This window comes from Coptis chinensis, chromosome 5 (assembly GCF_015680905.1).
Source record: "Coptis chinensis isolate HL-2020 chromosome 5, ASM1568090v1, whole genome shotgun sequence".
Classification (NCBI taxonomy): domain Eukaryota; kingdom Viridiplantae; phylum Streptophyta; class Magnoliopsida; order Ranunculales; family Ranunculaceae; genus Coptis; species Coptis chinensis.
The window spans coordinates 73015783-73042888 of NC_141460.1; the positions used below are offsets into that span (position 1 = coordinate 73015783).

The 27106-nt window shown below is 35.0% G+C and overlaps 3 protein-coding genes across 3 annotated transcripts; 1 reads left to right on the plus strand and 2 right to left on the minus strand.

Moving 5' to 3' along the window:
• Positions 1-703: 703 nt before the first annotated feature.
• On the plus strand, positions 704-3469 carry LOC147498795 (phosphoglucan, water dikinase, chloroplastic-like). Its single transcript, XM_086559071.1, has 4 exons — positions 704-1431; positions 1824-1991; positions 2089-2141; positions 3167-3469. The coding sequence occupies exons 2-4, from the start codon at positions 1836-1838 to the stop codon at positions 3228-3230; spliced, it is 273 nt and encodes a 90-aa protein (XP_086415197.1). The 5' UTR covers positions 704-1431; positions 1824-1835; the 3' UTR covers positions 3231-3469.
• Positions 3470-13402: 9933 nt separating this feature from the next.
• On the minus strand, positions 13403-14896 carry LOC147498796 (uncharacterized). Its single transcript, XM_086559105.1, has 4 exons — positions 14794-14896; positions 14123-14204; positions 13654-13732; positions 13403-13547 (listed from the first exon to the last, which is right to left on the minus strand). Exons 1-4 carry the CDS (start codon positions 14892-14894, stop codon positions 13477-13479), a joined length of 333 nt encoding a protein of 110 aa, XP_086415231.1. The 5' UTR covers positions 14895-14896; the 3' UTR covers positions 13403-13476.
• A 477-nt stretch (positions 14897-15373) lies between these two features.
• Positions 15374-17962, minus strand: LOC147498797 (uncharacterized). The gene is made up of 8 exons (XM_086563339.1): positions 17937-17962; positions 17655-17731; positions 17521-17571; positions 17242-17358; positions 16827-16902; positions 16209-16289; positions 16032-16112; positions 15374-15462 (listed from the first exon to the last, which is right to left on the minus strand). Exons 3-8 carry the CDS (start codon positions 17563-17565, stop codon positions 15374-15376), a joined length of 489 nt encoding a protein of 162 aa, XP_086419465.1. The 5' UTR covers positions 17566-17571; positions 17655-17731; positions 17937-17962.
• Positions 17963-27106: the final 9144 nt, after the last annotated feature.

Genomic DNA, 27106 nt, shown 5'->3' on the forward strand with positions numbered 1-27106 from the left:
GTTTATTATTACATTATTGTTTCCGTTTCGGGTTGTATCGTGTTTGATTGTTATTGGTTGGTTATGGGCATTGGGATTTGGGGTAGTGGCCACTTTTCGAAGTTTGTGTGTTTTATTTTATGAGTTTGTTATTGTAGTGGTCGAACAGGTTTTGGGGTATGGATGGGCTGGGCTTTTGAGGATGGCAATCTAAGATACACGGGTCTTTGGTTTCTGTACTCTGTTAATTCACTTTGACATGTTATTGAATGACATTCTATCCATATTAATTTACTTTAGACCTTCTCACTATGAAGTTCAGTAGACACAACTAGATTTAAGCATCTAAGATAAATGACAAGCATTATAGATCTCTGCCTCTAGTATGAACAAAATACTTCTCTGAATTGTTTTGGTGCAGTGATTAAATTTTGTTGTCTTGTATTATGTACTGAATTTGTTGCATTGTCCAGCATGAAATAAAGCATACTATACAGAACAAGCTTCATCGTAATGCAGGCCCAAAAAATCTAATTTCTACTGAAGCAATGCTTGCCAGAATTACCAGGACCCTGGGGAATATAATGAAGCATTTGTAGAACAATTTAGAATATTTTATAATGAACTGAAGGACTTTTTCAACGCGGGAAGGTATTTTGCATGATTCCTTTTGAATGTGATCTGACATACACAATGAATACATGTTATTCTCAAAGAATGCCGCGGTAGGTTCTCCTAATTTACCAAGATTTATTTATGATTTCATATATTCTTAATATCTGTTCTGTGAATTTTCTGAAAAAGACCCTCATGATGCCTGAAAAAAGAAAACGTTTTCACAGAATATACTTAATGGGTTATTATTTGTTTTGGTTTATCAAAGCTTCATGTGCAATTACTTACTGATGATGCCAATCCAACTTTTTTTTTCTACATAACTACTTGATAGGCATATGAAAGATGCAGCTCATGTCTGTCCAAATGACCATGTCACAAGGTTATGATCTACTTATTTAGTTACTCAAACGATCCCTACTACTCTAGAGATGAAACTTTGTTAGAGTCACCGCGTCCCCGGATAGTATAGTTGGCATACATGTTGTCTAGTTAACCTGTTTTTGTGTGTTTAGTTTTGTAGTAGGTTGGTTCCTTTCTCTCTCTCTCTCTCAAATGATTTTCACAAGTATTTGGTTCCTCTTCTTCTATTTGGTTTGCTCACCTTATGAGTTTTTATTTAAAAAACAAAGTTAAAGTACTTGAATTATCATCCACAAAACTATTATAGGAATTAACTTTACTTTATTTCTTTCGTGGAATTTAGTAACCCTAGCTACTTGGCATAATAACTCTTACACGTGCTATTGCAGCCTCACAAAGCAACTTGAATCAATCAAGGATTCTCTTGACGGAAAAACCTTATCAGCTCTTTCTTTATTTCTAGAGTGCAAGAAGGTATTTATGTTGTGCTTCAATTACTTTGTTCTCATTTATAGGCGAAAGTTATAGTTTCACCCAAATCTGTTATGTTGTTAATCAAGAAAAGCTGACATATACTACATAACTTAGGTTCTCTATATTGACTCTTTCTCAAACTCTTAATGATCGAACTAGAAATGCTAGTAATCAGAATGTTGTTTCATCGATAGAAAATCTAGTTAATGTCCACACGATTGAAAGATAGAAAGCTTAAAATATACTCATTTGAATGCGTTGGGGCAAGTTAAATAAGAAGAATTTATATATAGTTTGTGGAGTTCATGTGGACCTACATAATATGGATACTCTCAATTGATCCTAATCTTGAACAGCAAACGACTAATATATGGGTGAATTGTATTTTGCAGAGTTTAGACAAAATGGATGAACTTGGCAATTTCTTGAAGAAGGATGGGGCTGATCTACTGATGAAAGCTTTACAATCTTTGTTCTCTTTAAGAACACTGCTTGTGAAAGGTCTTGAAAGTGGCCTTCGGAATGATGCCCCTAATGCTGCAATCGCAATGTGTCAAAAGGTCTTTTGAGATACGTAAATACTTATTTATCATGTTTCATGATGGAGTGGTTTCCTAAAGTAATGCATTTTTCCCTAAATGATCTTGCTCCATGCAGTGGCGACTTTGTGAGATTGGCCTTGAGGACTACTCTTTTGTTCTTTTAAGCAGGTACATTTAAAAGATTCCTCTAATTTAGTTCTTATTATGTGCAATAGTTATGGTCTATTTTTTATTACTATTTAGTCTATCTGTCTGGGGTAATACGTTATGGATTTTATGTTCTGATCGGTAATGTGTTACTGATCAGAACTGAATATATGAGAATTGTATTAGCTGTTACTTTCACAATAGTATCTGCATGTAACAAAAAAAAAAGGCAGTAAACACCTTTCTTGGCGGAATGAGGACTTCTGAACAAGGACTTAAAAAAAAATCCATTATAAGTTGTTTATGGTGTTTAACTGAAGGTCAAATATCTATGTTTTCATTATGTTTTTATGAATTTTATCGCAATTACACATCATGCTTCTACTGCATCAACTTTGTAGAGCCCATAACTCAGGGCGGTGTGCACATTATATTGCAACAATGTGGTTTCTGTGGTAGTCCAGCAACTTGCCTAAGTAATAGTAAAGGAAGAGAACATAACCAAGTTGTTAGGAAGATAAGGATAATTAGGTTATTATGTAAGGGTATACTAGTCATTTGTTAAAGAACGGTTTGGGATAGAAAGGTTACACCTATGGGTTCTATATTACATGTCAACACATATATACATATATGTTTGTAATAGCTTTCGATGTTGTTTGTCAAGATTGCAATAAAAGGTAGTCTTCATTGTGAATAGAAGCAATCTTTGAATAGTTTCAGAAATCCTACACCATGCATGTACTTAGATAGAGCTATGTTATTGCGCACACCTTTCTTTAAGTCAAAATGGGATTCATTTTTAATATTTTGGAACTGTTAGTATGACCAAATAACAAATGAGTATGGCATTGCAATGAAGCAGATGAACTCCTGCAGTGGACAATTGACAAAGTACTTTTGATAAATGGGAGTTCTATAGTTTTATAGTTGTTGAGTTTGGACACGTGTAGCTTAAACTACTAGATTTGACTGGAACAATGCGTGTAATCTTGTTTCAAGTGTTTAAGATTATGTGCTCACTCTTAGATTCATGTGTGTAGTAGGCAACTACGCATTCATTGTCTAGGTGACAAGTGGTTCCCTTGCATCCATCTCTATATCATGTAAGTTGCAAAGAGTTGGTCGTAGAGTTCTAGCATTTTGGAAGACTGCTTGGTGATCGTGAGGGGGCACCGCGAAATGTGTATTGGAACATAGTGGACGAGATTCAAGACTTTGGTGTTTTACTCGTGTAATTTAAATTTGTTTTTTCTGTTCTACGTAACTTGTTTGTACAAAATTGTTACTTGAGATGGACTTTGGTTGAAGTTTAAATATTTTATGAAAATATTTGGTGTTTTTGTTCAGTACTTGTGTTCTATTTAAGTTGTGTTAGAAAAATGACTATCAGGTACAACGTAAAGGATACTACAATGAGGAACCAAAAAACTTGCATATATAATCTGGATATATGGTTATTCATAAACGACGGCCATAGGATGTTGTTTAGATACATTACGAGAAACAAGTGTTAAAAGCCGTCGTTACAAAAACAAGTGTCAATGGCCGTCGTTACAAAAACAAGTGTTAAAAGCCGTCGCTTTTTTATTGGATAAATAAGTGTCTCGGGCCGTCGTTTCTCAACATCCCTTTTTATTACGGCCCTAACAACGGATGAAAGCACACGTTTTTGGCTTAAAACAACACACAACGGCTGTCGTTTATTGATTGTTTTTTTGTAATGTTACGCCGGAAGGGCCATTCAGATTCACTAAAACGCCAAAAGGGCCAACCATATCATATACTCCCATCACAAGAGCCAAATCACATGAGTTGTAATAGCTAGGTTTTAGGATTTCCGTTACATAATTTATTAAGGTGTCATACATTTGTATCTTATAACCATCTCACTTTATCACGTGCCAAATAAATTATTGCACTAAACCAAAAATATTTAGAATTATCTCAATACATCTCCTAACAACTTTCATTCTTTCACATGCCAAATAAATTATTGCACTAAGCCACAATCCCGTGAGAAGGATCCACAAATATTATACTACCTCATAGTAGTATCTCACAGATATAATGATAAAGTGTTTACATCTATTTCTCCAAAAATATTACATTTAATATATATATCCCAACATATCATATAATGTCACAATTGCTCCAAGCGTACCGCATAACATTTTTTTATAGCGTTTTAAGAATATCATGTCTCTTAAAATCTCAAACTCGTCACGTGTCAAAATTACACAATATCAATATCAAATCTTTCTTAGATAATGACAAAACAATTTATACAGACTTCCACAACATGCTACTATTGGATTAGTCCATAAAATTTACAACATAAAAAGTAACGTAATTAAACAGTCAATAATTCACAATCAAGGGCCAAAACCAAACTCATGTTTAAAACAGTTCAGCCCATTGTCTTAATCCAATTAAACAAGACAAAGGCCCAAAACTTAGGCCCGAAACCAAGGCCCAAAAGTCTAAACCCTTAAAGACCAAATTAGACCTATTTTAAGTCCTATGGACCCAGCCCAAACAAAAATAGAATTGGCCCAAACCAAAGAAATGAAACTGGCCCAAAACACTAATTGGTTCCGCCCAAAATAAAAGAAAAAGAAACTGGCCCAACAACTTAAACAAAACTGGCCCAACCCAAACAAACCAACTTAGGTCCGGCCCAAGGCCCAATAGAGAGGTCATCTTCCTTCCTTCGCCAGCAGCCTCTCCTCCACCACCAGCCACCACAAATTCCACCCGCCACCACTCCAAACCTAACCTAAATTACTCCAAATCAAAACCCCTACCACTTTAATTAAGACAATCAACTCTAATTAATAAACTCGAAATCACTCTCCAAGATCTCGACCTCCATTCACCACCGTCCGACGGCTTCACACAGCCCCACTCGACAGCCCTCACACCCCCCCACTACCACCAATCATCATCCAATCAAAAATCAAAATGTACTTCACAACATCAAGATTCAAATATATATTACTAATCCTAGACTGGGCGATCTCGCCGCCATTAACAGCTTCTTCAAAGCTTCGACAACACTCAAACCAACGTCAATACAACATACCCAACACTTCACCATAACAACCAAACATCATTCAATCATAACCACAATATTAAGGGTCCCAAAACCACAACCATGAGAGTTCAAATACTAGACAGGATCGGTTCTTTCTTTTGGGCTTGGTGACGCCATTAACAGGCCCATAAAGCTTCAACAGTTCACTTTCATAGTTTCAATAATTTAGCAAATCAATAGACTAACATTTAACCGGTTTTAGCAATTCGACAGAATAACTACAGAAGAATAAGCAGAAAAATGGACGAAAAACCTTGGACAGAAAAATATGTTTGTACACGTAAAACTATAGGTTCGACGAAAAAGCAAAATAACTACTCACATTAATTAAAAACTCCACGAATCCCTCATAGTCTGAATCGTTGCGCTCCAACTCTCTAGCAAGCAAGTTTTTTTTTTTTTTTTTATCTCCGCCTCCATTTTATTTTATTTTTATCCAAAAACCCTATTCTCTGGAAAAATATGAATATATATTCCTAGGTTTGAAACCTAAGCCCAACACAGACTCGGGCCCATAAATCAGGCCCATATATCCCAAATCCAATCTAACAAATTTAAAAAAAAATTAATTAATAAATAAATACAGATTACAAATACGGGTATTACAGACCCCCCACTTCAACCCGCTCCACCTCTTGTACAACCAGCAGCTTGTCATAGGCCTCCTTGACAACTTCCAGCTCCTTCTTGTATAGGTCGGGGATAGTTGTCATCTCCCTCAGCTTCCTATACATGGACAAGACCTGACAACCAACAAAGAAAAGTGAAAAAAGCAATAAGTCAAAGCACAAAACAAAAGATCACTTACAAAGCAGATGGAGTGATCCATATCTTTTAGGTTCGCCTCCAAATCCTTCCCAGTCTCCAGCTGGTGCCTATCACCATCAAGGGCAATACTCTCCAGCAGCCCATTCACAACTAGTGAAGACTTGAAACTACAGTTCCTATTCTTCACTAGCTTCGTCAACCCACTCACGAGGTCATAGTAGGTGACCGTTCTGTCCAGAAGGTCAAAACCACCACTCTTGTCACCTGGGGCTGCACTCCCCGACCCTTTGCACTTCTGGGCAGCTGGCTCAATCTCACTAGCCTTCTTCTTGCCCCGAGCATCAGCCACCCCAACATCCACCACCAGCTCCTTTAGATTCATCCTCTTTAGAGGAGCCCAACTTGATGAAGTACGACCTTCTACCATAGCAGGTCGTTCCTCAGACTCAATTGAGGTCCTCTTCGCCCCCTCAGTCTCAACCACCTCAGAACGCCTCTTTAGCTGAGGCCTGCAAAAGGGAGCGGGAGCATCACCAACTCCCCCAGAACTCCCACCACCACGACCTCCCCTATCACTCTCACCTCCCTCCCCAGCTCGTCGGGACACAGGACAGCTACCAAAGCCTCCTCCGACCGTTCTCACTCCAAAAACAAGTTATCTCCTTTGGCTCTCTCTCTCCATCTCAGTGTCCGGGCTAGAATAAGAGATATCAAACACTAGCTTTCGAGCCTTTTTCTTCTACTCAACCTTTTTACGGTTGATCTTCTCTCCTCTGCGCTTCTTGAAATAATGCGCAATCTCCCCCAAGACAACTCGTTTCTCCTCCCAACTCAAACAAACAAACTTTTCTATAATCCCAGCACTCGTACGCCCACGAATAGCAACCTCTGCAAAAACAAAATAAAGTGATCAGAACATTCAAGATATTAACTACCATACATACACTACGACCTATAACATAACGACCTACCATCCCACTTTATAGTGCGATTATCCAACGCCCAGTCAGAAGGACTATAATTACCCACAACCAATAATGGCATACGCCCCTAATCCTCCTTACTCACCCCCATAATCACAGTGGATTTTCTCTTCACCACCTACAAACTAAAGTTCATTACAGACGACCTCTTCACAGAGAAATGTTATAGCACATCTGATAAACAGATGTTATAACCCATATCATTCAACAAATTCAACACATGGAAAACCCTCCAACTATTCCCTACGAACTGATAAGGGGCTTTTCCACAAAAAATCAAAACCTCCACAGTAAGCTGGGAGAATGGTAACCTCAGCCCAGCCTTCAACTGACCATAACAAACCACAACACCCTCATCCCGAGGAACATAATCCTTTCCAAACACATTCCTTTCTCCACCCAGGTCATAGACAGTCAGGTTAGAGTCTACCTAACCAAACTCCTCCCTCAAAGCAGCTGTACAACCTACCGACCTAGGCCCCGCCTCCTCAGCCATTGTCTCCAATGAGGAAGACGATAAAACATCACCTCCACTTCGAGCCCTAACACCACAATCTTCATCACTCACAGTTCTCTCTCTCCACTGATCCAACTAAACTTCTCTACTCAAACTATCACTGGTCATAGACATTACGAAAACAAAAAGGAAACAAAAGATCAAATTTTTAGGTTGAAAGAACATACCTGAAGACGAAAAGGCGAAGAGTTTTTGGTTTTCTTTCTTTTTTTAAACTTGCGTTGATAGAATGAGAAATGAGAAACCTTCACACGCAAAAACCCTTCAGCTGCAAAAATCTCGAAAACAGACAAAACGTTTTGCCTTCCCCAAAAGTAATCATAGCCTCACCCACAAACCGCTACGATTTTGGTCCGATGGATTAGATCTAACAGTTTCCACACATTTTCCAAACTCTTTCAAACAAAACTAGCTGTGTGACACGTGTTGAGCGCTTTGTCTTATTTTTCTTTTCACACCACAACTGTCCAAAAAGTAAATAAAATAAAGGTGGTTGTGTAAGTACCATCCTATCTACATTCATATAACTACAACACACGTGTCCACATACCAGGTCGTACCAAACCATTAGGATGTAATAACGACCCAAACTTAGGTTGTCCCAAATATCAGATACAACCATATATGGAAGCAAATGATCTACCGCGATCATAGAGCTCAATCAACACACCAAATCAAGGAGACATTTACTTTGTAACATCAGGAGTAATGACGAATCGTCAAGATAACACAAAATATGGATCTACATTTGATAACGGCCTGAAGCAAATAAGAAAGGTCAGCTCAAACATCTATAAGTAGAGAGAGATGAACTATGTAAGGCTTGATTCAAGTTTGATCCAAAAAACTTGATACGTAGGCAACTTTTGTCCACAGAGAGAATGCAGCCATTTCCAACCATCCACAACATCAGGTCGTAGACCCAAAATATCACTCCTCTACAAGTACCAAGTTGTAACACAACTCTATTACATTATATATATATAACACTTTTTACTAATCAAAAAATGAAAAATGAAAAATATATCCAATAGAATTTTAGATTACAAATTAGTGTAGGAATTGTTCGCACAAGTCAAACACATCCTATGTTCTAAAGCAAAGCCCATTAATAATTGTCATTTTCCGGCTTGCTGATAGTAATAGCGAAGCACATAAATGGCTATGTTAAGTCCTCAACATAAAGATCGATGCCCCTGCTTCTTTGTGGATTTTGATCCACATCTCCAGAAGAAACAACCGTCTTGAATTCGTATCGAAAGTCTGCAAATCCATAACAAAACTTTATTCGCTTAGGTTTACTTTCGTTTCTTATCAAAAATTTTACTTTCGTAAAAAATAAAACTAAAAACTGATGAATTCTAAGATCCCAGTTCAAAAAGTTAGGAAACAAAGGCCCCATTTTATGGATCTTGCATGTGGCCCTTTAAATTAAAATTCAGTGCTGCACTTTGCATATCTGATATATCGAATTGGTCGACCCGAGAAGTGGTGCAATCTTAAGAATTACTTGTACCTCAAAAGCATGCATGGGATTCTGATAGATAAAAAAAAATTACATTTGATCCTCTATATTAAAATGGAAAAAGAAGAAGAAAAGAAAAAAGACTAGTTTACCTGATAACAGTGTGTTATCCTCATATAGTCCAACGTTGGTAACTTGGTATGGAAATTCAAGAACCTGATTATTACGGTTGCCTTAAAAAAAAACAGATTATTACGGTTGTGCTGTCTGGAATTCAAAGATTATTTCTTTGGTAGTCGCAGTCAGGAACGATGAATTCGTTCACTCCCATAACCTACTTGAAAAATTGTCCTCCTTCGACGTTCCTTGTTCGGGTTGCCCAGGCCAATTGGCGTAAGGCCCGGCCTAGACTAGGTGCATTGTGGGCGACGGCATAGGCCCCACAATGTGTAGGGTCCAAAATATATTTAGTTTTATCGCCAAAAGCCTAATATTTTGAAGCTACCCAAAACAAAGTGAACGATATTGCCCCAGACAATAGAAATCGGGACCCATTATGTGACCCACTAGGCCACTATATTAGAAGAATCTAATATAATAAAACAAAATAGATAGACAAAAGGTGGTTGGGATCGTATAGGGTATAGGGATATGTGTTAGATGAGAATAGGTGTACGGTCTAAATCATTTTGAAACATCTTTGAGTAGTCTTTTAAAATCTATTATAATAAAACAAAATGGATAGACAAAAGGTGGTCGGGATTGCGTGGGGATCTGAGTTAGGTGTGCGTGGGGATCTGTGTGATCTCTTTGGAGCTTTAATCATTAATTTAATGCACATTTATGCATTAAATGAGAGGGTGACATATATAGGGATTTGTGTAGGCCTTTTTAATGAGAAGGTTTTTTAATACAAATTCAATGCACACATTGGATGCCTAATGTAATTAATATTTTAATTAATAAAAATATAATGGGCTAAAAAAATCATAATTTGTATTCAATTTTGAATTGGATGGGGGACACGTGTGTGGCTTAAATCGCTTCAGTTAATTTCTACATCACTAAAATCATTAATTCCTAAAAAAAAACATTAAATTACTAACATTAATTCATTTAATTCCTAAAAAGGTTAAAAAAAATTAGGACTTTGGGCCTAGATGGGTTGTGGTTTATATGTGTGATATACGTCTCCTAAGAACAACGTTTAAAGTCTCCTCTTAAAAGGAGATTCTAAATATTTGGCCTTTCACTTATGAAAACCAATCAAAAGAGTAACGTATCAATAAAAGAAAAATGACGGGAGAGGAGGCTAGGGGTTTCAGTTTTATAATAATGGATAAAATTAAGTACGGTAATTAAGGCATTTTCAAAAGGCTTCAGCTGTGGGGCTTTACTATAAAATAGTCAAAATACCGTTTCTGATTTTCAAGAGTATGCGTAACTCCACTCAATTCACGTCTTTCTCTCTCTACTTAAACAGAAAAATTTAAAGAATTTAAAGAAAGCTTTCACACAATTCTTCATTTTACAAAAGGACATGAGTGAAATTGAATTTCGCCTCTCACATCCTTACGCAGCTCTTAGGTAATTTCAAACCCAATTTAAGCTCAAATAGATTCGATTTTCGTTCGGTTGGATTTGGTGAAATAAAATCTTGAAAATTTGGTTGCAATTTGATCGTTTTAAATCAATTTTATTTTATTGGTTATGTTTGATGTTGGAAGGACAGATTTTCACTAGTGAATTTTTGAAGAAGGAATAATTGGAAAAACATTGATTGTTTAATCGTCGATGATGACAAAAATTGAATGGAGGAGGTTCTTTCCGGAAGAACTTGATTCTGACTAACTAATTATGCAAAGAATGAAGATCACTCAAGCAAGGTATGAACCTTTTTGGATTTGCCAGCTAACAAAAATCTGATCTTATTGAACTTCTCTAATTGCGACAAATTTTACTGACCAAGCTTAAACCTAAATGCCTGGTACAATAGTTTATTGACATTTTTGCTTATTAATTTATTTTTGTTGTAACTCAAAGTATAGCTTATTGATACTCAAAAGGTCAAAGGAAATTTCTGTGTTCATGTTAAATATAATGGGTGGATTTAACTTCTCATTTTGTTTAGTAAATGAATGTTCATGCTCTACAGTTTTTGCTGTTTTTCTTACAGTCATTGATAAGGAACTATAGTTTTGTATGGTCAAGGTATAGTCCATCATACCAAGTTCCCATTGTACTTTTGATAGTTACATTTATTGTCTTTCCTGTTGTCATTTTGATGCAAGTACCTAAAAAATAAAAAATAAAACACATGTATTCATCTCTCACCATCATAATTGCTTGAATAAAGGCTCAGAATTAAATGAGAATTAAATGAGGGGTAGTTTCCACTTCCCAGATATAACCGAGCCTTTTAAATGGTCCATCCCAAGATTCCTTTTGGTATGTGCTTTGTCTCGATCTCTATTTTTTATATCTACATCTTCTTTATTTTAGCGCAAAATATATTATTTTTATTAATTAGGAAATGAGTGTACACATGAAAATAGTCATAGAGGGAGCATTGTAGATTGAATGTGGCTTCTGAAGCTATTCAATGCAGGTTTTTGAATCTTGAAAAAACCAAGTTATGAAATTTCAAGGTTTGTGGGTTTGTTGTACGTTTGATTTCTTTTCTTCTTCATTGTTCACTTTTATTGATTTTTGGCATCATTCAATTTTCATATTCATCGTTCACTTTTATAACTACGATTACGTATATTATTAAGGACAGATTCCAGACGAACAGAGGACATGACGTGATGTCACTATTTATGCATTATTATCACTACAAGAAAACAGGTTTTTGCCCACGGTCCAAAACCGTGGGAAAAAGGCTTTTCCCACGGTTTTGGACCGTCGGAGGACCGTGGGCTTTTTGTGCGTCGGAAATGGTCTGCCGACAGTGATGACCGTCGGGAAAGCCCAACAATAGCGACGGTTTTTGCGACGGTAATTGCCGTCGGTATTGCCACAGCCTAAAACCGTAGAAAAAGCCGTCGGAAAAGGTCAGTATTTCCCACGGTTTTAATCCGTGGGGAAAGATTAGTTGTACCAACGGTTATAAACCGTGGGAAAAAGTACTTTTGCGACGGATATGGACCGTGGCAGAGTTATTTATTTTTTTAAAAAAAAATTGATATTTTAATTCATAGGTCATTTCACCTGCACCCTTTACCAATCAATAATAAAACGAAAAACAGTGAAAATCCCAAACAAAATATAAAGATTACAAGGCACCTTTTACCGAATCCAAAAATTCCATGAACCAAACCAAAATATTAAGGTTTAGTATCAATACAGTTGGTAAGTTTGTCTTCTAACACATTTATAAAGCAGACCATGAAACAGATGTAGTACATAACACAGACCTTGTTGATTTTAAGAATGTCCATTAGCTGGTCTTGATATTCAATTACATTACAAGGCTCAACTTGTTCTATAACATGCAAAGATTGTCGGTTTGCCAATTCAGATGGGCACCACATTATTTTGTGACACTAGCCAATTGAGAACCACCTGTATAGAGGAGAACTTGTTAGTTGACTTAAATATTTACAATGATCGATCCATAATGGAAACCGAATGAGCACCTTTATTACATCAAGACTAAATGTATACTTAGTTTGATCAAGACTAAATGAGCACCTTAAAATGCCCAATTAGTTTGATCATTTGTTCATATGATAGAAATTTGCATTAACCATACACTATATCAATTAGACCTTCTTTATGTTTTGAAAAGCTATACCTTTGGCTACCTCCGCAGGAGAGTTCCCAACCAAACCACCTGCATTCTCAAATCGAGAGAGAGTTGGTTTATACACCTACAATACAACAACATCGATAAAAGATCACATTTGACACGGTTTCTACAGTAGGGAAGGGCACTAGGGAAGGCTATCAGAAACTGAGATTATAAGGATCTGTTAGAAAAAACCATGATGGAACATTTTAATAATCGATACCAAGAGTGAAATATATGCAGAGTAAGTCGACAAATATACCATTATGTGATTTACAATAGCTCTTCAAAGGATTAAAGAATAGTGTAGTGTAGTGTGTTTCAAATAATAATGGCTTTCCATGCAGAAAGCAATGGTATAGTACTGTGCCACATATATATCTCCTAAATCACAAACTAAACAGACAAATACGAAGGCATTAGTGTAACTAAAATAAGTCTTACGTCGAACCGAAAACGCAGAACTTTGATTTCACCGGATGAGTTGCCATGCCAAATCCCATTGCTCCAAGACCAATAAAACCAATTAAACTTCACGAATTTGATGTAGCAGAAACTACATCTCCCAATTCCTCGGGATTGTAGCTTTCTTTATTACTTGCATCTATAATATTTACACCTAATATTGTCTCGATATCCTGTTAAATCAAGATGCTTGAGAAGAACAAAATGATAGTGGGATAAGTAATCAGAACCATGTCTTGGAAGTTCCTTGAGAACTGACACAAATATTCTATTAGAGAAAAGTAAGTATCAAAACCTTGACAAAAGTAGTGTCGTAATCGTCTCCACTTTTACGTGAACATCCTGAAAAATGAGTGACTCAAACGAATAAGAAACAGGTCAATCCTATGTTTAAGAATCTTCTACACATTGCATTCACTTTGATAGGTATAACATGATCGATTGGTACCATAAAGTAGTTGTTGATGAGCAACCGCCAAAAGTGGTAGAGGAAATGTGAGTAATTTAGCCATATCCAAAACAGACCTCTACAAAATAATAAGGCGTGCATTAGAAACACTTAAAAAACTATCATTTGAAAGACAAACTAGACCATGGTCCTTTAAGTGATGCAAAACCTATGGCTTTGATGTTTTGAGTAAGAAATGAAAATTCATTGGATAAGAGACAACATGTAAGGTGCGACAAGTATAACACAGTAGAGCCCAAGCTGTGGTGAATAACATATATTTGATGTTTTGAGTAAAAACGAATTAAATTCATTGCATAAGGAGACAACAAATGTACAAACATAACCTAGAAGAGTCTGAATAAATAGCAGAAACACACAAAATATAATTGCTTTCAGTTAGTAGAGAAGCAACAAAAACTAATTGGATGCCATGGTAAACTCGGGAAAATTAGAATGATGATCATACCAAATTCCGGACAATTGTATCCATCGAATAATGTTTAGAATGATCACCCTTCAGTAATTTGGGAACATGATTCTTGAAAACCCTGCATTCAAATAAGAGATATAATTCTATTAGTTAAATGGAAGACAACAAACTGAGGACAGAGTCCTAGTCTAACCAAAAATTGCACTACATGAAAAAAAATGAATATATGCCAGCAAACGTTTAAAGTTCTTCAGGAAGTTTACAGCTTGAGCTCATAGTTACCATATTGTTCAAAATCAAGTATGCAGGTTACAAGAGAATTGGTACTTAATACTCATGCTTAGTCAATTGCAGGACATGAACTGGGAGAAGAGTGACCTAAGAAGACTGTCACTCATTGCTCCTCCGGAGACCGGAGTCCTCCCAATAGTAGACAAATTTATGGCTGGAGTAGATTAACTTAGGGATGAATCAAAATCAAGGTCTTCTTGGTAAGGTCAACTTGCAACTTTTGATGAGTGTGGTTTCTTTGGTTTAAACTTTAAGGTCTATTAGCTATCATTACTTTCTAAATTTATTATACAATCTTGTCAATTTGTTCTCAGGAAATTGGAAGCAAAAGTAATAGGTACTATTAAGAAAATCTAGAGACCAAAATCACTTCTCATCCCGGAACTATGAGGAGGCAGTAAGGTTGAGGTAATCACCAAGAACTTCCAGCACAATTGGAAAGTATGTCATGAATTATCCAAGGATCAATCCCTGCTTGAACGGCAAGCATAATGCTCTTGATCCTTGAGGATACCATGCAAGAACTTCTCAAAAAGTTACATACCATCTTTTAATTCCTTCCATACATTTTATTCTCTTATTTATCAGTAAATATAGACTCTACTACAAGTACATTATAAAATTATGAAACCAACAAGAAAACACACCTTCCCCAAGACCAACTCCACCCTCCAAAATGTAAAGCCGCTCACACATTGTTGTTGTATCCGAACCCAAAGAGATCGAAATATAATATGGAAGGAAAAAAGGCATAAAAATATTTATATCTTCCTATCCACAACATAGAGTTTTCATATACTAATATTAGCATAATTTTACCAGAGAGAAACGGTCGTACCTTTGTAATTGCCTCTCAACTTCCAAAGAGAAATGATCTAGAGATCGAGAAAAAGGAATCAAAGACCCAACCCGACTATACAAACTAGGAGAAAGAAATGGAACGATGGGCCCAATGTGGCTCTACTTAAACTATATCAAATACTGTTATATAAAGGGTCAAGGCGTCACCATTATTTTCCCTTGCAAACTCTCAGATGTTCCTTTAGAAACATGCGCATCTACTAAAAAAGTTGTCTTAGCATCCTCTGCAAAGAGGTAAGACTACAGTTCAATAATCAAAGGTTAAAACCCACTTAACTATAAAAAGATCGAGTTGATGGAGAGGCATAATCATGTACATTTATCTTAATACAGATATATAATTTTCACTAATCAATTGAAAAAAAAAAAAAAAAAAAAAAAAAAAAAAAAAAAAAAAAAAAAAACTTAAGGTGAGGTACAGTACCTACAGTTCATGTCTATGCTTTCCTTTTTTCATTTAGTCATTTATTATCTCACAACAATATAGTACTAACAATTTGTTCAACAATTCTTTTCCTTAGCTTGTGATGATTGTAATAAGGACCTATATTTTAAATTGAGTTGTGAAACAAACTCAGGCCATCAGACAATTTTCTTTGGTGGAATTCTGTAAAATTATAAAATTGTGAGCCTAATAACATTTCACTACTAACCTTAAAAACTTCAGGTCACTACTAATAATAAATGAATGCACAAACCAAAGAAAGGACCAACACTAAAATAAACATAAACATAAATAGAACCATTAATGCATATTAGATAATTGAAAAAAAGGGATGAGAAATGTAATTGCCTGCAAGGCGGTTTTCTAGTTTCTGAATATCTTTTGGTGACGTTGTGGAACGGAGGATGACGACAACATCATCGTGAAAGCCTACAAAATGAAGTCCAAAATGATTGGGATATGGATAAAGCTACAAATAGGCGTATAATTCTTCACAAACTAATGCACGGTACGATTCATATGAACCTTTCAGAGCACCCTCCTCTCCGTAAAGAACATTGTTTACATGGTCGAAAGTAGGTATCAAGAAAGTTATAGCTGTAGCATCTGCATCCAAAGGGGAATAACATCAAAGATATGAATAAGTAAACTTAAGATCTCAAACACAATGAACCACATTTTTCTTCTGGGGAAGAACAAGTTATAACTTGTCAAAAGTGAAAATGCACAGCATTTCACATATAAGGAAACTCCAATATGATAAAACTATAGAATTGAAGCATGATCATCAAAGAAATCAAGGAAACATATAAGTTTAGTTTGAATTTAGACATAAGAGTATAACCATTGTAATGTAACGTGAAACAACGTTGTCAGATAGGATTCATAGACATCATTAGAGATAGAAATTAACTTAATTATTCTCAATTTCCACCATTCGAATTGTATATTTTGTCATACTTTACAATAACCCCATGGGCTATATATAGATAAATTGTGATTCCAATTAATAATAAGATTTCCAAATTAAAACCCATAAAAATCTAGATTAAGAAAGACTCTGGTTGTGAATCCTTATTAAAAACAAAATTCCAAAACCCAACAAAATCTAGACGAATAAAGACTAGAGTACCAAGTACCTACCTGTGCATGCATCCTTGGGGCTGGACACTTTGGCTCCACCTAACTTGACAAACTTATCGATTATAGGACCAGATACCTGCAAATGGAGTAATCTGAAACAAACATATCGGTAGACATACAAAAACTTAAATCTGCAAGCATAGACCAAAGTTGGTCGTCTGTATATATGCATCAAATTGTGCATGTGTCAGTGTACGTAAAGTTCTTCAGCATGGGACATGTAGCAATGTAGCATAATGTCCAACAGCATTAAGTATCATGGAAATGCTAGTATGCATGTCAGAGTAAACTACCCACATTCCACTTCCTAAAGAGGTCCATAGATCAACTACGTACGCTGTCGAAGTGTGTTAGAATTTGTGACACGCAACTAAACAAACACACATATAGAAACATCAAAATGTAGAAAGCAAACCTCAAAAGCTTGAACACGAAAGCCAGAAAGAATTAAGGAAGCAGCTAGTTCCAAACTAAGTTCATCCAGTCCAAGGAAACCAACAGTTCCAGTAGACGCCATATTTTTGTTTCTAAGCTACAAAGTACAAACGAACGAGTTTTGTGTCTGAGTAATCATTGTGTCTAATATATATAATGAGTTGGTTAGTACTGTAATGTATTCCCTATAAACACTCATGCATGTATCTTTGGCAAATAACAGTAGCAAGATAGATGAGGTCAAAGTAAAATTGCATACCATTTTCCAATACGAATCCAAGAAAGGGATCTGCTTCTGAGACATAATGAACTGAAAAGCATACTAGAGTAATTTACAAATTAAAATGAATTGTTACAAGTAGCACTCAATTATAAAAAAAAAGTGAAACATACCCACAGCTGTACAAGATGGACAGGAACGCAGATTGGAATGTATTCTTAAGCATCTCCACATTGTACAAGCCTTATAACTATAAAAAAAAATAGCATTAAAAGTCTAATTAACCTTTGCAAATGGCTGTAATTATAAATTTCAAGACACATCTACATAATTAATCAAAGTTTTTACAACCCCATATCTTCAATTGCATAGAAACTAATCATAACACGACTAATTCTACCAATAAACACTAAAACATAAAAAGAAATTTGAACTTTGTGTTTATTTAAACATACCATAACTAAATTGGTGTCCGCTTCACTTCAATCTATCTACCGAATCTCTGCAATTTTTTCACAAATTAGAAGAAGAGATCGTCCACCCTCTACCTTCAAATACCAATGACTTAATTATAACTCGATTAAGTCACAAAGTTGGGATGGAAGTTCATTTCGTTAGGTTGAAGAAGAATAGTTACGACCTAGGGATTTTGAGAAGGGACTAAATTCGTTCGTTCTTCCAATTTTAAAAAATCGGTACTTACCTTAAAAAATCGGTTCTTCCAATTTGAGATGTGAATGAGAAAGTGAGAAAAAAAGGTAAGTGGCGGTGGGGGAGAAACTAAGTTGGGGAAGTGGGGGAACTGTTTGCGTTGAATTATTTTGTTCTTCTTATTTTAGAGCCCTAATCCCCACGGTCAAAACGAGCGCAACAGCCGTGGTTAGGGTTAAAAAATCGTACCCGATGGTTTCGGTCGTGGCTGCACCCACGGTCCCAGAAAACAGTTAAACCGTGGCTAAAAATATTAAAGCTATGAAACGAGCATAAACCTATTTGCTACGGTCAAAATTCGTAGGAAAGTATGCAAGGGTTCATGACCGTGGCTAAAAATACCGGGCATCCGTGGGAAAAAGCCCATTTTCTTGTAGTGTATGTTTATGGAAACATAGAAGGATCTTCTGAAATATCTTCATTTTCTGATCTCATTTTATCTTCATGAAAATTGGCAATATCATAAGTGGAGTTATTTTGGCTCTTTGTAGCGAATTGACTGCTTCAATTATTTTCCTATGCTAAGACTGAGAACAGGTGGATTCCTTTCTAAAATATTAATAATTCAACATAACAATTATATTAGGTTACATAACTTTCGTATGTATGAGCCAATATGAACTCAGTTTATTTCGCAGTCAATGTGTGCTAACAGACTATTCTCTTGTGTGGATTTTAGTCAATTAAAATTTAAGAAAGTATCAATCCTAGCCCTAATAAACTATCGTGTTCTCTGCCTCCCTTGGGTATTCAATAGATTTTCTTACTTCTTATGTTAATTGAATTTCACAAAAGTTAAAAAGAAAAAAGTGTTCAATGAACTGCGAGGTGGCTTTGGTTATTTAAAGTAGTGTAGTTTTGATTATTTGTTAATCAATGGTGTTATATGTGTAGTTTTTTTTTTTTTTTTTTTTTTTTTGTAGGGATAACTTTACGAAACAAACACCACTTATGTGAATCGAGCTTGGGGGTTTTCAGAAAAGTAAGAGTTGCTATCACTCTTGAATTTGTCTAATTGTTTCTGTATATTCTCTAAGTTTTGATGGTATAAACAAAGCTACCTAGCTCCATGCGTGCATGTGCACTCTTTCTCCCCTAAATTCTATTAAAACAATGTTCCCATGGAGGGGAGGGTTCATCATCTTTTGCATATATAAATTGAATTAATGAAGGAAACCCTTTTATAGTTCTTGGATAGCTCTAATCTTGGCATGCATATATGGAGCTGTAAGAGTTCATTCGAAATTAAATCATTTGGCATCAAGTCTAATAGGGTTGATTCTGTTGTCACTGTGCTTTTAGCTATAGACACAGTGGATTTGCTTACTAGAAATGGACATCTTAAGGAGGCAGAGCAATTAATCAGCTGCTTGCCTATCCAATGAGCTAATTTTTATATATAGCCCTCCATCTTTACCAGAAGCCAAAGCAAGAAAGAACTTGGGACACCAAGACATTGTAGTGAATAAATTCAAAGGGAGTAGAAACATGGTGATCTATAGAAGGAAGAGAATGACAAGTGAGTACATCTCTCAAGGTTGTAAGAGTTGCAAAGTAAACTGAAAGAGGGGTTCAACAGGTTAGTGGAGACTGGAACCCCATCTTACAAACTGGCTAAGAGTAGAAGTGTTTTTTTTTAGCTCTAACTATTATGAACTTGAAGTCAACCGCTTCTTGCTTTATACCTTACCTTATCTTATTTTTGATGATACAGGCACTACAACAGAGAATTCAAATGGTACTCACTATACTAGGGCCAGATGGCAACCAACCTATAGATACTGACTACATAGGAGATGGAAAGGTTGCCATACAAAATGATATTTGGCTACACAATGAGAAGTGATCTTTCAAGCCATGTGATTGGTGGGGCCTCTCTCTGATGTGCAGATGATGACCAGCTTGATCGGCGCACCATCTCTCACTACAATCACAATGGTAGCAAATAAGATTATTAATGGCAACCTTGCAAAGGCTACCTCTGACATTAACTTGAAACAACCAAAATTTGTCATTGGTTGTAGCTGTACCTGACTATGCAAGGCCATTAGACGATGGCCTTTATGTGGAAATTGTCAATCGACATATATCTCAAGGTAACGAATCGTAATTTTGCTTCATCTGCATGTACTACTTCAACAAGTAGGTTTCATTCCTATTCATGTTCCCTATGCATGTTATCAGGGGATTGTGAATGCATATTGATAAAGGCACGATTAACTGATATTTACGTTAATCCATCGATAAATAAAAAATCTATCGAATGGTTATTCATTGGTCAACTCAATGGAACCAACATCATCTAAATGGACTGAGCAGTGACTTACTAAAAATCAGATTATTTCTTAAGTGGTTGGTATTTGAAAATAGCTTGATGTATACAAGTATTTGATTAGTTTGTAGCATATCCTATTCAGTGAATTAGATGCCAATTGCTATAAACATATGTTTGCACACTGATGTTGTAATTCTACAATCACACCCATGCGTCACAGAATCCGAGAAGGAATAGTTACATTAGCTGCTGGTTTGCCAAAAACTATCATTAAAACATTGCCCACACTTCCCCTATGAGTGGTATACCAAGTGCTTTTTTTTTTCAACAGCTCCAGTAAAAGACTTCAATTGCAGGTTGCTTCCATTGCACACATTGAAAGACTTCAGTTTCTCCCGCAGCTACACTCAAAGCTTTTTTGCACATTGAAGAAGGATGTCCCATACTTTTAAAATCACCTCAGTTCAATGGGGATGGCCAAATGTATGGATTTGTTTAAATGCATCTGGGGTGTCAAGTGATAGGGATGTACATTCCTACCACCATTGTAATTGATCACTCAATATATATCGAACATGTTCTGCACTAAATTGTGCAAGTTATAGTGAGTATGTTTTTTTTTTTGGTCAAGAAACACTGAACAATCTTGAGGGGTAGTAAAATGAATAACATCGTGACATTTGTGCCGAAGGCATGGGTTATACCTAGGTAAGCAAACCACCACTATTGCTTGGGAGTCTTCACGTAGTCTTGCAAGCTCTAACATAATGAATTCTTGACACAATTACAGAGAACATTTTAATTTGTATATGTGTGTTTTGCTTTATATAGTACTTTGGTTTCAGTTCTGAAGACCTCACTCACATCAATGGGTTGAAAGCCAATTCTGTTATTATTAAAACATTTCTAATTTTTTTGTGTTTTAATTTCAAATGATTGTACGAAATGTGAGATGTCTCTGATTGGATTATAATTGTTATGGGAATAAAGTATAGACAATTATATTTGAGAAAAATCCACCTATCTCAGGTTCTTTGTGCTTTTAATCTTAATAAATGTTAATTTTCTTTGAATTTTGCTTAATTGATCTACTCACTCTAAATATTAAATTGTCGAAGGAGCATTCTCTGTTAATAGGTTGAATTCATGCCAAAGGCAAATTGAAATTGGTAGAAAATTTGTCTCATTTGTCTGAATTGAATATCAAAAGTTTTGTAAGGCATTGTCAACTCAATAATAATTGCCAGAAGATTATTTGATTTTTCGGGTAGGATCTAATTTAAAATTTATAATTGTCTAGAAGCTAAGAAAAACAATGTCAATTGCCATTCATGGGTATATGCACATAATAGTTCTACAAAAGTATTTGTTTGGGAGTGATGGAGCCCTAGGTTACATTTAGAATCACAATGGAACATCATATTGATTGTCATTGGCAGACAATTATTATTTTGTATGTTTGCAACATTATTATGGTATGTAGTATTTTACTTAGTAAACACATTTGAAGACATGCAAATAGTAAAGAACAGGTTCTGCTAATTCAATATTTCAATGAGGTCCAGGCTACGAAGACAAAGCTACAATTAATAGATTTCAATGAGGTCCAGGATAGCCTTGAAAACAACTAAACAAACTTCCTTTTATAGTCCTAAGGTTTTGCCTTAATAATCAAGTAGTTTATTTATATATATTGTTTGATTATGTGTGTCATTTTACTTGAGAATATGGCTCACAGTATGCTCAGACTACTCAATGTAATTTTATTTTGAAGATTAGAAGATTGTCTTGAAAATCAATATTTATGTTTCTGTCGCTCGAGAAAGCGGGGGTGATTATTTAACATTTTTCCATGATTCATGTACTGGACAATGTTTTATATGGCTATATATGAAGTAATGAACAAGGTCATAAAAAAGTGTTGAAAGTGTGGTAGAGGACAACGTCCATGTCAATTTTTCCCTGAATTGAATTTCAGTTGCTTTTGTTTATTTTTTTTCCCTAGTAACTTATGGATAGACTATAATATTGATTAGGTACAATTTATGTACCCAACTATCATTCATGTCCGAGTAATCAAATTATTTTGCATATATCAATATTCAGATGTTCAGTTCATTACAATTTAACTTTGAAACTAGAAGTGAAGGAGTAGATGCATTTTGAAAAAGTGAAATTGTATAACCATATCAACTTTTTTATTGTAAGATACCTCAAAGGCTCCAACTATCAAAGGGCACAATGTTTTGGTTTGAGACACCACCACATACCGACATCCACAAAATAAACAACCGCTTCAAAATAAACTGTCTACAAATTTCCACATAGGCCACACATTTGAAAATGCTAGGGTGTACCAAAATTAATGCCCACAAACAACATGATAATCACCTCATAACAAATCGTGTTGTAGACACGGGTTATACCTAGTCTATTATAATAAAACAAAATAAATAGACAAAGGGTAGTCCGGATTTCGTGGGGATCTGAGTTAGATGGAGAAGATGTGCGGTTGGAATCGTTTTGAAGGAATTAAATTTGTAAATTAAATTGACCCTTTATTAACACACTTAATGACTCGAGGGGTTTCACTTGAATTTAAGGGGTGTGATAAATGACACAATGAATATTAGAAACTCTTGAGTTTGAGAAGAAATGTCATACACAAAACAAATTTAATTTGAGAAATTTGAGGAGTGCATTAAATTATTAAAAAACGCTTCTCTAGCCATATTTAATTTGTTTTTAATAGGCTTTTAAAAGTTGTAACGAAGAATTTTAGGCCTTCTAAACCAACCCAATAATAACAACACTCATCTCCTTCAAGTATGACTCTTGTGGGTAATTCTTCTCTTTCATCTAATCTTTGTGTAACTCCTCTATTAAAGATCATTGAGAATAATGAGCATCTTCACCTCCTCTTTGTTTTTGTGTTTTCTCCATTTCTATAAATTGTTATTACTTTCTCTCTCTCTATTTGCCTTCTCTTCTCAGGCCTTTCTGGTTGGCAACTCTGGCATCACCAATCCACACATGTAAGTTATTTTTATTTTTATTTTTTAATTTTTTCTTAATTTTTTTTGTTAGCATGCAATTTAACCATTTGGGCGCCCACTTTAAGTCTCATGGTTAATGGCCTAAAAAGCCAGGGATTCTACTTGCATTGTATGACTATTATTTGTTTGTACAAATTTGTTTGATATAGTTATATGCCACTATTTCAGCAAAAAATCCTCCGTCTCTTGTCTCATATTATATTTCCTCTATTTGAATTTCTTCTTCTTAGTTTCACAGGCATAGGTGCTTGAAGAGCTATACTCTATTTCACATGTTTGTCTTCTTCTCTGTTTTTTATACTCTTCAAGTTATGGAATACTTATTCTTAATTTCTTATTCATTTGTTGATGAATATGTTGCAATGGTTTCTTTTGTTGAGCTTTCTACGTTTACAAATACTTAATTAATTAGCTAAATTTCATTAATCATAGTTTCAAAGATGCTAAAGAAACTTTGCAATTTTTTTGTATCGTGGTACTAAAAAACAATGTCAATTTCCCTTGCTAGGTTTTTTTTTTTTTTTTTTTTTTTTTTTTTTTTTTTATAGTTAGCCTTAGGTGAATCTTATATATGAATCCATTTATGATATGGACTCTACCATTCATTTTGAACATGAAACAGATGAAAATACCTAATTAATATAAGGGATTTATACAAACTCTTGCTTTTATGTTTATATGACATACTTGAAATGAAGGTGAGTAGGGGAGGTCAGTTAATTATATCAGTTTATGTAAAATCAAATTCACAATCTTCTTCCAGTACTCGCGTTATTGGTAAAGTGTTTTATTTTGTTTTGAAATTTGGGTTTGTGTGAACCGTGTTGCATGTGGGTACATTTCATGATTGCTCTATAAATCCCAGAACTCTCTTTATCTTTTCTCTTTGTGCTTCCATTTTAATCGATGAGGTTGAAAAAATGGGAGAAAATTCTACCAATTGGAGGAAACAGAGAAGAGCAACAGTCAGAATTCTGACTACTATTTAGAAAATCATACTTCTCATAGTCTTCATTTCATCTCTTCAATCTTTATAGCATTAGTGTCATTCACGTTGGTGTACGTCGCTTTCAAATTTAGAAAATTGTTCTTCTATACTTTAATATCTATTTTATAATGCCAATGTGTATATAATGATGTCGCTACAAAATTTTGTTAGCACTTATTCTCTTAATCCATTTTCGAACAACTTTTATTATGCGTCCAATCTAACTTGGCTCCGAGTTTCTCTTTTGGTCTTGACAATTTAACTTGCCAAATGAGTCTACACACTCAAATGACTAATATTTTAATGTGGAATACATATTACACAAAAAGTAGTAGCACATAATGTAGGACGTGTCAATGTCTTTACGCGTGCAGTTAAAATATGATTATTACATAGTGGTATTGAATGAATTTACATTAGTTGTTAGCTCATCTCGATTGAGTTTGCAATTTGTTTGTGCAGCTGAAGCTCTTCCTCGCTTGAAATTTGTTTTAGCACCCTCTTGAAAATTATTTGCAATTTGTACAGCAAATTCAAGAAATAGTTTGGATTGTCGTGTTCTCTTTTTCCTTTCCTTCTACAGTTCTACAGATGCCTTTGTTTTGTACAAGTGCAAGTCATCATCAAGAGGTATTTACTTACCAATGTCTGTTATGGTTGTTCATGTCTTTCGTATGAATTAGTCAATTTTCTGTATTTTTTGTTTCAAACGATTGATTTGATATTGCCAATTTTGTGCACTGCATATACATTTCTTGGTTAGAGAACTATTTTTTCAGTATCATTTTTATTCCTTTATTACAATTGAATTTCATGTTCTTCATAATCATCATTCTAAAATGAGCATATGTACAATTATACATACTTATTTTTGTATAAGAACTCAAGAACATGTTCTTTGGTTGGAAGTCCAACGTAGAAATGTTTCCAATTATTAAAAAGTAAAGAAACAATTAACTCCCAAATCTAGGTTTGTTTTTTTTGTTTTCCTTTAAGCATTTGTGTTTATGGTTAGCGTATCTTTTTAGTTCTTTAAATAGGATGTAAGAATAAAAAAACATATGCATGTGATTCTTTGAATGATGTCAACTTTTATGAAGTCTACTACACAAAATTAAAAAAGAGAGTGGAGTGTTGATGACGAATAAAGAGTGGACATGGAAGATGGAGTTGATGCACTCCGGATGGAGTTGTAGGAATCAACGTACATTATAGAACTGATGTTGTGGTGTTCTCTATGACCGATTTTTTTTGGGTTTCCAAAGAACAAAACTAGGGAAAAAAGGATTGTCTTACTGTTGTGGAAGTATTCTAGGATTATTTCTTTTGCATCGATTACAACAAAAAAGAAACGATAGAATTAGCAACTAAGTCGTAAGAGATAAATCACAATTTGGAGTCTTAACGCGAACTCAAAGGTCTTAATGCAATAGGAAAATGCATATAAGATTTGGTTTACTTGAGGTCAAGGAAAATATTTTATTTTTACTTTCTTATTTATCTGATGAACTCTTAAAGCATTAGTTTTCGAGGGTTAACAATTTAGTGGAAGTAGAGAACTTTCTCTAAATTGGGAACTTTCATTGGAACAATATTGTTTCTCCCTTTGATTATACTTGCCTTGAACTCACACAATAATCTTCCGTACCAGCTGGTTATTTACATTCGCAAGTAGGCAGTATGACAACTAGGAACTTGATTTAGTTGACTGTTTAAATGGCTATGTACATGATAACACCATCTCACCTTTTTGTGACTTCAACTCTACTATGTTATTTTGATCCTCCATAAAAATTTGTAGATTAAGAGTGCTTACCTTTTGTCGTGTCATTTTTGTTAGCAAGGTCATTTGTAAATAAACTCAAGAATCTCAAATTCTCAAACTAGATTATCTTTGAAAATTTATTGTTAACGTTTATGTGAAATTGCATTTCAAGAATCTCAGTCCAAGAAGTAGGGCTCTGGAGTTCAATTATGTGTTCATATGTTGATCAAGGGAAATTTTGTTTATAAGGAGTTCAATTATGGATAGGGACTATCGTTTTGAAATGTTTGTTCGGATTGAATATTTTATGGAATTTATGAATATGAATGTCTTGAAATTTTCAGATATTTGATCGGTGAGCAGGCCGGTTTGTGTTATGATCAGTAATCCTCCACCAATTGAAATTGGCCAGCAAGCTTTGGTGTGAGCCCTCAGAAGTTAGTCATAGTGTTTCTACTTCCTATTGGTACATGTCAGAAACTTGCATATATAAGAGCAGTATTGGATTGCATGACAATCTTGATTGCATGTGCATAATGACAATTTCTTGCACATGGATGATGGAACTTGGTTCGATACTTTCTCCAATTCTCGTATAGGTTAAACTTTGATACTTTCTCCAATTCTCTTATAGGTTAAACTTAGTGATCTCTTACCTTATTTCTAATGAGGTATTGTGTTGCAATACAATTTTCAATTTTCTTGATCTGACTTTTTTTTTTCTCTTGGGTCATTGGATACACCTGAAAGTTCGAGAATATTATACATAGGCTGTCTTAAAGGATAAATGATACCATAGTGAAGATGAAGCAGGAGAAATATTCAGAAAC